This window comes from Ornithodoros turicata, unplaced genomic scaffold, assembly GCF_037126465.1.
Source record: "Ornithodoros turicata isolate Travis unplaced genomic scaffold, ASM3712646v1 ctg00001392.1, whole genome shotgun sequence".
Lineage (NCBI taxonomy): Eukaryota > Metazoa > Arthropoda > Arachnida > Ixodida > Argasidae > Ornithodoros > Ornithodoros turicata.
The window spans coordinates 41,496-52,999 of record NW_026999585.1 but is presented as its reverse complement, the minus strand read 5'-3'; the positions used below and the strand labels follow the sequence as shown (position 1 = coordinate 52,999).

The 11,504-nt window shown below is 45.3% G+C and overlaps 1 protein-coding gene across 1 annotated transcript in view; it reads left to right on the top strand.

Annotated features, from left to right (window-relative positions):
• Nucleotides 1–903: 903 nt before the first annotated feature.
• LOC135376936 (uncharacterized) overlaps nucleotides 904–11,504 on the top strand; it is a gene marked incomplete at both ends in the record, with an annotated part of 50,796 nt that continues 40,195 nt past the window's right edge. Inside the window, 4 exons of the mRNA XM_064609359.1 lie at nucleotides 904–957; nucleotides 1,079–1,218; nucleotides 9,983–10,054; nucleotides 10,312–10,442. Coding sequence (XP_064465429.1) covers nucleotides 904–957; nucleotides 1,079–1,218; nucleotides 9,983–10,054; nucleotides 10,312–10,442 — 397 coding nt within the window. The remainder of the gene's footprint in view (nucleotides 958–1,078; nucleotides 1,219–9,982; nucleotides 10,055–10,311; nucleotides 10,443–11,504) is intronic.

Sequence of the window (11,504 nt, the reverse complement as noted above, 5' to 3'; positions counted from 1 at the left end):
GTAAGTTAACGGCGACGTTATCAGTGGTCTACTAACACTCTCTAATATTTCAGGTTGAGGCGCTCCAAGCATCACGCTACGGCACCTGAAAACCGTTTCGGTGGGCCGGGATTTGAAAGAAACGACATGCTTGGTTATCGCGCGAGAGCTCGTGAGTCATGACGAATCACGGAATAACGACAGTATAGAGAATCAAGCCCCTGTGTTGTGAACCGAGTGAAGTTCTTCTCCTTGGACACGTGTCTCACCGTAGCGATGTCCGTGCATAGCGAGCCGCGCGAGGGATTATGGTTTGCCGTCTGCTGGCGAGCGCTGTCATGCGACGTCAAGTACATAGATCATGTTCTACACCGGCGCGAAGCGCCCCCAGCGCTGCCAGAGCAGGCTAGCCCACGCGACGCGTTCCCTTGCGTTCATCTACACACGCCAAGCGAGTGGCGTACGCAGTCAGCGTCGTTGCACGCACTCTCCCGTCGGCTTCACTCGGTAGTATAAATGTGTCATAACACATGATCACCATGTTGTGAAGTTATTAAGGTCTGTTAAATGCAGAAGAATGCTGACGGTATTCAGCCGTGACTATTGGTGGTTGGTGATGCAGCTAGTGAATTTGCCGCTTTACATGGGAGGATGCGATTCGACCAGTAAATGCACTTGTATCACATTCACTTAAACGCGGGTACACAGTGGTAGTCGATGGATCAGACAAGGCCAAAATCCAAACTCAAGGCAAAGACTGACTCGCGTCTGAGCGTAGTTTTAGAAGTGACTTGTGCAACAAAGACGGAGAAACGCATAACCATACTCTACTTATCTTTCAACCACTTTCTGAACATTTTTATGTTTATCATGCGCGTATGATATGTTCCGTCAAATTTACCGACCCTTCTCTTCGCTTTTTAGAGCTGAAACACATCAGTGCACGAAACGAGCGAAAAGTACTCAGCGGGGAAGATGGTGAGTGATCTATAGTACTCTTTTTTTATATATACTGCGCTCGGGTGCTCTTGTTGCTGAGAACAGCAGTATTTCAACGCATTTCGTGATCCCTATATCCTACGTTTTGATTTGATTAAAGGCAGTTCTTCTTTTCCTGATGAAATAAACCCCGAACTTCACGTTGTCGGGGATGCCAAGCACGTTCAAGGATTCCGCGATGTCTACAAGAATCAAACTGAGATGGCATACATCGAATACGTGTGCGTTCTTCTAAATGGAGTAAGTCAGTCAGAAAGTTAGTTTGAACATTGTAGTTTTCATATAACTGCGATGTTTGTCATGGATGTAAGAAACTAAGGAGATGCCCTAAGCGCATCTCCCAATGCAAGCGGCCGTGCTGTGACCCGCGCATGGCATTGTAGTTAGTTGCCTACACACGTGACCCATAAACGTCACGGCAATACGTCATAAAACATGGCATCCTCCATGCCCGCGGCGTATCTTACCTGAATAGAGAGACGAGCTGCGGCCGAATAACTTCTTTCTATTTTCATAACACCTTTGGAGTTAGAAGTTACCATACCCGTTGAAACACAAAATGGACAAGCTCTGTGTGGAAGCAATAGATTTTTCTTTTCTTTTTCTTTTTTTAATGGAATAGCATGCCGACTTTGGTCTGGCAGACCTTTCCTTTTAATAAATGCATACCCCCCAATGGATCACCAAATCGCTAGAAGACTTACGTACTTCATCGTGACATTGCCTGGCTTCTCTTCTGTTTTGCTGTGATTTATCATGAGGCAAATGTTGAAACACCCCATAACCTTCAGAGTATTGTGCAAATAGACTCCTTGAAGGTAAGAGGTTTGCTGAAGATGAGGTTTGTTAAACTTCCAAGCCTCCGCGCAGATCGCCATAACACCGAAACATGTGGGGATCACGTGACCAGGCAACTAGATGGGCGTGGTATTGTCAGGAGCGACCACGAGAGGAGTCCCACGGCCCTCCGTGCTTATATCCCTCTCCTTAGTTTCTTACCTCCATGATGTTTGTGCCGAAAAAGGAGTTGGAAGGGGATCCTGCATTTTAGAAATGCAAAACATTCAAAATAAATACACAGCACGTGCGAAAGATAATAAACAACTGCAGCATATCATATAGAAGGTTACAGTTACTTCGTCGCCACCCATTCGGTACTTGCGTCGTGTAAAGGCGTATTAAGGCAAATGTGCTGGTTGTTGCTCTTTCGAACGTTCCTAGAGACACCAAGAACTTAGTGGCGCAATACAAGTTGTCCGTATCGTTCCGTGAGGCATGTTAAATGCGAAGTATCATTTATTGAGATACTAGCGCACGTTAAAGCATCTTTAGGTCAGTAACACCGACTACCAATCGAGTTTCCCGTGCCCTAAGGTGACATTTGGAGCCGGTCAACTTGAAAATAATCCTACGCTACAGTTTGAGATTGGCTTTTTTTTCCTTTTCTTTTTCTTTCTTCTTCTTTATTTTTAGGTGCTGCAGAAGGGCCCCTGGTTGTTGGTACAAAGTTTGCTAACTGCTTGAAATTTTGACAAGCGGATCACCTGAATGCTAATGTTGTACTTACATTGCTGACGTTCATTCAGACTTGTGTGCCTGCATCAGCTTGCTTTATAGAGACCATCTCAGACATAGTAGTAGGTCTTAAAGGGACTATGAAATTTCCCGAACCCCCATACTTTTTTTCGATGGAAACTGTTCTTCCCGCAGAGAAACTAATATGCCACAAATTTTTCCGGACGAAATCGCTCCACTCTGCGAGGAGCGCGCGCTGGAAACGTCTCTTCCGCGTTCCTCCACTCCCGCGCATATTTCCCTGCCGATGGTGTAACTGTACGGACCGCTCTTCGGTTCCCCGTTACGTCACCGGTGTTGCACAATGGCAAGTAATGCCGCGAGCTCGCGCTCTGGCTGCCGCCACTGCCGAAATCTGCCGATCGCGCGAAAGTTGCTGTCATGGAGATTTCCACTCCCGATGAACGCATACGCGGGATCCTACGGCGCATGCTCCTGGCGGGGTTCCTCGGCTCGGCAACACGTCACGATGACGTGTTGCTGAGCCGGCCGTGGTCGCGTCAAGTTACCCGCTGTGTCTCCGCTCGGCAGCTCGTCACGGCGCGGCGCCAGCTGTCCTCCCTTCGCCGCTCTGTTTAAATTCGCTCCCGAGAAATCCGCTCGCGCGACGAAAGTAAAATTTCGGTTCTAGACTCAGAAAAATGTCTTCTTTCGAACGAAACGAAGAAAAAAATCGTTTCATAGTCCCTTTAAGTGAGTGCGCTTCTGCTGTGCCGGAAATACCCTAGGACACAGGAAAATTTGCTGAAAAATCCTAGGCAACATGCAAAAGAGCAATCTCTGAGGAACAAGCATATGACCACCTAATACTTGAGTGATCAGTTTCTAAGTTACATTAAATCTAACTTGTATTACATTTAAATTACATGAAGTTGTCGCGTCTTGCCCCGTGGATGCCATCGGATGCATTAACTTCTCAGTTAAACACCGGACAACCACAGGTTGGTTCTCACTATTCGTTATTATGTAAGAGAAGCAATAACGCATGTTTGCTCCGTTGCCCTCCCCACAAACATGTTTTTATATATTGAACGAGTGTACTAATGTGATTGGTTTGCTACTGTTGTGTTCTGGCGATGGTGAGTCTAACCCTGGCCCTATGACTAAGGATCAGGAAACGCAGTTTAATAACATGATGGAGTCACTACAGAAACTAGATGCCGGTCAAAGCACCTTACTCAGGGAAAAGTCACTACAACAGGAACAACAAGCGCAAAAATCGTCGGTCTCTCAGCTTGGGACAAGAGTTGTTTCTATAGAAACTGACGTATGTACAGTTCAACAGTCACTCACTGACCTTCGCGACTCTCAGAATACGTTGGCTGAGGTCCCAAGTACCATAACCATCCTCAAATCAAAGATAGATAATCTTGAAGGTCGCACGCGCTGTGACAATCTTGTTTTTTTACGGAATACCTGATTCCGGTAATGAATCGTGGGCTGAATCAGAACAGAAAATAATAGAACTCTATTCTGATAAGCTAAGCATTAGTATCAGTTCAGATGCTGTTGAAAGAGCCCACCGGCTAGGACGTTTCCAGGATGGTAAGACCCGTCTGATTATAGCTAAGTTTGCTTCGTTTAAACTAAAAGAGCGTATACTCCCATCTTCATTCAAGTTAAAGGGAACGAATCTGTCTGTATCGGAAGACTTTGCTCCCCTGTACGAAATGCCCGAAAACATTTGCCGACTTTCGGCCGCGCTCATGCTTCTCCCTTCCGGCTTAGGTTCGATAAGTTATTCATCGGTAACAGGTGCTTCGTGTACGATGAGACACATGGCTGTGTTCACGAGCCCTTCGAAGCTAAACGCACACCCACGACTTCCACATCTACTTTACTACCTAGTGCCGCTCCGTCCGGTCCCATATAGCTAAACGAGACTAACATTTTTCAACATTCTGTTAAAGGTACTGTAAAGCAGCACCGATCAAATGTCATTTAGTGTGGCTATTCGGTAGTCCAAGCCACCAGGACAAAACTGCGCAAGTTCATTCCAATCGACGGTGCAATTAATTAGAAAATTGCAATTAAAGATTACGGGCAACACTGTACTAGGTATTCGAAATGAATCCGTACTCCTGCCACATACGGCGGCAACCTCATTGCATATGTAATACACTGGGCCCGACATAACAATCCACCATAAAATCCGCCCCTGCAATCCACACAACGATCCACATCTGAGGATAAACGGATAAGCGAACTGAAATGAAATGCTGAGCCGTTGAAAAAAAATGTGTCAGACGTTCAAGAAGCCAGACAGCGTCGGGACTTGTTTGTTCACAGAGGTTCACAGAGAGAGTTTGTTCGTTCGAAAGAGGCCGCGAACAGAAGGAGCGCGCAGGCGCAGCAGAGAAATAGGGAGAGCCTCCATCGAACAGCGGCCAGCGCTGGGTTACTTCGCAAAAAACACTGTTAACAGGGGTTTCAGAATGCATAGGTAAACAGGGAAACTAATAATATGGTTATTAAAATAACGAAGTTCCGATGTAATGGTGTGTAATACCAATTTTCAGTTTTGCCCGCTGTACAGGGGGTTGTTTGACACCAGGCGTCGCACCGCTCCACTTCGCCGCATTTTTCATGGCAAATTAAAAATATTTATAGCGCGTTGTCGGTCGTATGGTTCCGCGTATGGTATTTAGAAGCAACAAAGTCTCTAGTCATATCACCGGCATACGAAGGTGGTTCCATAAGTTTCCGGCCCGACCAACTTTTAATAGTCATAGAGACGAAACAAGTGTATCACTGTTCGACATAGTCACCCTTAACTTCGATGCACTTTTGACACCTTTCAACCAGCATTTATCCCTTGAAAAAATAGTCCGAAGTTTTGTCCGCAAAATGCTTGAAAACTGCCTCTTGCACCTCACTATCGTTTTGAAATCTCCGTCCTCTGAGATCCCTCTTCAAGTTTGAGAACAGGAAGTAGTCACTCGGTGCCAGGTCTGGACTGTAGGGTGGGTGGTGGATTTCTTCCAAGCCGCACTCCTTCAGTGCTGCCTTGGCAACAGAAGCCGTGTGGACAGGGGCATTGTCCGGGACACCCGGGCAAACGGACACCTCGACTCAACCTGCCGCGCCTCTTTTCCTTGATAGCGTCTCGCAGTCGGTGCAGGAGTGAAGCATAATAAGTCGCATTCACTGTGGTGTTCCTCTCTTTGAAGTCGATGAGGAGGATCCCGTGACAATCCCAAAATATTGTTGCAATTATCTTCTGTGTGGATTGTGTGACCTTGGCTTTTCTTGGGGGTGCTTCTCCTGGTTTGCGCCATTCCATCGACTCCTCTTTCGAAAAGGGGTCATAGTAGAGCACCATAGTCTCATCCCCTGTGACAATTGACTTCAATGTTTCTTCTTCGGTCTCTTGACAGAGCTCCAAAAACTCTTTGGCACAGACGACGCGCTGTTGCTTTTGAACTGACAAGAGAAGTCGTGGCACCCATCTCGCACTGACCTTTTTCATGTGAAGGCCCGCGCCGATTATGCGAAAAACGGTTGTTTTGGAAAGCCCCAGCCTTTCTGAAACTTACTTAATCTTCAGACGCCTGTCGCTCAGCACTTCCTCCTCCACAAGAGACAAATTTTCTTGTGTCATCACTTCCACTGGACGACCATCGCGTGGATCATCTTCAATGGACTCTCGCCCCAGTCGAAACTGCTTAGCCCAGTCTTTTACCGTCGTATACGACGGAGAGGCTTCCCTGTACACGTTGTCCAGTCGCGCTTTAATTTCTCTAGGCGAAAGTCCCTCTTTTTTCAAGAATTTTATCACAGCGCGGTACTCGATTTTTTCCATTTTAACTGAAGAGTGCACCCTGGCTGTTTGAAATGCCGCACTCCAACCGACAAAAGCATGGATAGGGTTGAGAGTGGTGCTCCAACCCTCCAACAGATGGCGCCACGCGTCCTTAATCGCATTTTCAAATTGGCGCGCATTTTCTACCTCGGGCCGGAAACTTATGGAACCACCCTCGTATCATGCTTGTCTACTGCTTTACAGTACCATTAATGTTGTGCCCGCAGACAAGTGCTCGCCTTCAGTCAGGTCTCCTCCAAGCGGAATTTCGTTATTGTTCTCTAACATTCGCAGTATTATTCCCAAACGTGATGACTTGCTCGGGCTGATAAACACTACATCAGCTTATATTGTGATTCTAACTGAAACTTGGTTACCAGCCAGTGTGAAAGACGGTGAACTGATTCCTGGTTTCAAAATATATCGTCGCGATAGGGTAGACCGCCGTGGAGGCGGTGTCTTTACTTAAATAATTCCCTTCCCTCTACACTGATTGAAGTGCATAGTGATATTGAAAATGTTTGGGTGTCTCTTGATAACTCTCAAGATAAGGTGTTACTTGGTGTTCGTTACCGCCCACCAGACTACCAATGTTTTGTACCACAGTTTCATGATTTATTAAGTTGTCTGGTGCGCCGCTTTCCATCATATTCTTTCCACGTTTTTGGTGATTTTAACTTTCCATGTATAGACTGGAGCGATATGTACAACCCAGTTTGCAATTCGTCTGAAAAAACTGCTTTTGTTGACCTCCTTTTAACATTCAATCTTCGACAGATTATTGTTGAACCTACACGTGTCACTGCCACAACAGCTAGTGTCCTTGATCTGATACTCACCACATCGCCTAGTTGCTTTGGCCAGGGATCGCATATTGACGGCTTGAGTGACCACTGCTCCATTCATACTGAACCGCAACCACTCCGCGAATTAACGCAGGACGAAAGGTGATTAGAAACTATGCAGCAATCAATTATGATGCCATGGTTCAAGAACTCCTCTTTTTACTGTACCTTTGAGTCTGAGTTTTCACTTAGGTCAGTTGAGTGCAACTGGACCTTATTCAAAACGAAGCTTAACAGCCTCACAGAAAACTACGTGCCCACAGTTATCATCAAAGGCAGTAAAAGGACTTCGTGGTTCAACCACAGTCTGCTTCGTCTTGGGAATAAAAAGAAACGCTTCTATCGGAAGGCTAGGTTATCTAACGCTCCTAGAGCTTGGGAAGCCTATCGGACTGCCGCTAAAATATACTCCAGGGCTGTAACCAGGTCCAAGCGTTTCCTTTTTAGAACCACATTACCTGCATTACTCTTGAGCAATCCTCGTCAATTCTGGAAAGTCATCAACCCAAAGGAGGAACCTGACACCCATCTCCGTTCCACTTCTGGTGATTTCCTCCCTGACGAATCATGTGCATCAGCATTCAACTCCTCCTTTCTGTCGGTTTTCACCAGGAATTCCTCGTCACGTCCACCAAGCATACCCGTATGTAACATTCCTCCCATGGGAAATATGGGACTGTTCACTCTCGCGGCACTGAAAAGTTGATTGGTGGCTTGAAAACATCCTCATCTTCAGGATTAGACAATGTGAACTAAAAAATCTTGAAAAATACGAAAACGATAAGTAGTTCTTTTCTGACACTAATCTTTACGCAGTCGCTCACACTGGGAGAAATCCCCCATGACTGGCGCATGAGCAAAGTAATCCCCATCCTTTTTAAAGGTGGAGAAAGGTCATCAGTTGAAAACTATCGACCTGTGTCGGTAACATGTATCCCATGTAAGTTACTAGAACACATAATTTTCTCACACTTAATGGCATACCTAGAGTCTAACCCGTTTTTCTCCTCGTCTCAGCACGGCTTCAGGAAACAGCACTCTTGCGAAACACAACTCGCCATCTTTTCTCATGACCTTTTTTGTAACAATGACTCTGGTTACCAGACAGACGCTATCTTCTTAGACTTTTCAAAAGTCTTCGATAAGGTTTCTCGCTCTCTTTTATTAAAAAGTTATCCGCTATAAACATCTGCCCGCAGGTGCTCGACGGGATTCGGAACTTTCTAAATGATCGTCAGCAGTGCGTTTTCTTCAACAACGTCCTATCTGAACTCTCTACTGTGTTATCTGGCGTTCCCCAAGGCTCTGTCCTTGGTCTTCTTCTGTTTCTGATCTATATTAACGGTCTTTCTTCTACCTTAACCCGTAAGACTATTTGCAGACGACTGCGTAATATATCGTAGAATTTTTCGGGGGACGACCATGTATCATTGCAGAACGACCTTAACAAAATAAGCGCCTGGTGTACTACATGGCAAATGTCATTGAACATAGGCAAATGCAAAGTAGTGAATTTCTCTCGTAACCGTGACATAATCACTTTTGCTTACACGTTACATAACATTCCACTATGACAGGTGCCTAACTACAAGTATCTTGAAATTCATCGTCCGACCTTTTATGGACGTGTCATGCACATCACATCATTTCCACTGCCAATCAAGCTCTTGGATGCTTACGTCGTAATTTTAAACATGCTCCATCCGACCTAAAACGGCTATCATACCTAGCGATTGTTCGTTCAAAGTTAGGGTACGCTTCGTCCATCTGGGATCCGCACCAGCAATATCTCAGTAATTCAATTGAAGCCGTTCAGGACCGTGCATCCAGATTCATACTCTCTAACTATGATTATCACGCATCCACATCAAGCATGAAATCTGAGCTTAGTATCCCTAGCCTTTCAGACGGACGTACGGTAGCGCAATTGTGTTTGTTCTACAAATTATTTTTTCTTTGTCCATCACAGCGAGAATTCCTGACGTCTGCAGTACACATCTCATCATGACTAGACCACTGCTTCAAACTAAATCGCCCTCTCTGTCGAACATTAATATATGATACATCCTTTGCTCCCTGCACTATAACACAGTGGAACTGCCTTCCCCAATCCATTGTCTCACAAACTTCCATGACACACTTCAAGCAGGTATTCCTATCTTTCATCAGCACATCGTCAACAAACTAATTTACAATACAATGCTCGCTAATCTGTGCATCAGCAATTTTTTTTTGTTCTGTGTTTCCTTGTCGGGCTGTTGTCTGTGATTTCACACCACGGTCATTTTGTGTTTCGTTGCCGCTATTTACACATGTATTTTGTAAATACTCACTCCGTTCTGTAATGCCCTCAAGTGTGGGCGTTGAATGTATAATAAACAAACAAACAAACAAACCAAGAGTGCCCATATTTTGCATATATCTAGATGAATGAATAAAGAAACAGGATATGCACTTACATTGACAGAATAAGCCTGCGACACGCTGCTGCACAGCTGACAAGAAAAAATACTACAGAAAATCGCGCCTTTTTTGCGGGTCTTTGCATTCCAGGCAGAACTAACCGATTTTGTTTTCTCTTCAACGCAAATACCAATCCGGACAATTCTGACATGCAATAAAGCGGACATGCAGAGCCACCTATGAGTAAAGTTTCAAGCGCATGGGGCAACGCGTTTCTCAGACAGGCGCCGTCGAGCAAAAAATGCCGCGTCTTGCCCCACGTTACCTTTACATCCCTGTTGAACTGACAATATATACCTGATAAAAGCTCTCTTTGCAGGTAAATTTAATCTTCGAAAATATGACTGCACCTAGGATTCAAATCAACCTAGTCAAGGTGACAATGATAACGGTGCGTATACCCGCACGAAGGAGAACGTATAGGTTGATTAGAACTACAGTTATTGCTACATGCACGAAGCAAGTTGCAGATTCAAATCCCACTTCTGGTGCATTTACATCAAGTGTCATTCCTTAATTGAAGTATGCAACTGGACGTTGGGAGGATTAAGTGTTGTGTATCTCCTTATGGATTCCATTGCATCAGTCAGTAGATTACCTACATACCTAGATCTGAGTTACAGCATCGTTATGTTTTATTTTTTCCAGGATAACAGCACGGACATATTGGTCATGAATGCTACTTACGTCAATGGAAGAGAAACATTGGAAACCAAGTTCAGGGTCTTTGTGTTGAACAAGACGCGAAATATTACTGACATGGTGTATCTACTAACTGGGTAATAATCTCGCCAAAAATTTCAGACGACCACGGAAGGCGTTGCGATTTTCAGCGGCAGTTGATAGTGACTTGTGCTGACGCTGACGAAACGTTTGGCATTGCTGCTAAATGTCGCGACACTTTCCGTGACGGTCTGCAAATTTGTTTGTAAAATCTTTGTTATATGTTTACAGAAACGTTCTTCATTGCTGGAAAGGAACTCCGAGACACAGAAGGGGGGGGGGGACGTACACAGGATAACAACGTCTCTTTGTGCGTCTTTTCCCTCTCTCGGAGTTCATTTCCATCATTTACAACCAGCTAACCTGCATCTCTCCTTCAAGATTATTAACGCTGATCACTTAATGTTGTATTTACCTCTACTGTGCACGAGGAGATGGTTTCAGTCATAGATAATAGATACATTTTATGTCGCTTTAAGCTACGTGCTGTGTCATCTATATCAGAAACAGGCTACCCCAAAGCTGTGGTAAGTGGCCCGCGTAGTCCCTTCGCGGCTCTCTGCGGCCCGCAGACACGGCTGGGTTCGGCACTCCTGGTATTGCCCTTTCGACTGTAGTTTTACAGCGTCAACTGTTAAGTGCAGACAGAGTGGCAGATCGCGCTCGCATGGCTGTCCGCAGACAATGCGGGTCATGTGATCCACGAGATGCATTGTATAACGGAAATTTTCATTGGCCAACTGCCATTTCTCGCTCGCTTGTTGCTGTAGAGAGATGAAACTAGGTACGCAGATTTGAAATTCCCCTGACTCTGGTCTCGTCGACCGCCATTGACGTGCTATGTTTATTGTGAAGCGCACGCTGCTTTATGTACCATCCACAAAATATTGGCCGTCAAGCAGCCCACAAACGCGATCTTGCCGTCGAATGATAGAAAATTTATTCCTCTATCATGTATTACAATTTTACGTGCCCATCTCAATTTGCGCGGGAGCCAGCATTCGAAACCTGGAAGCGGCTGACATTTTACAGTGTCACCTTAAAAAGGTGCGTCACATGACCCCTGCAGAGTATTATCCAACCAGCTATGCAAAGCGGTTGAAGGGGCTGTTATTACT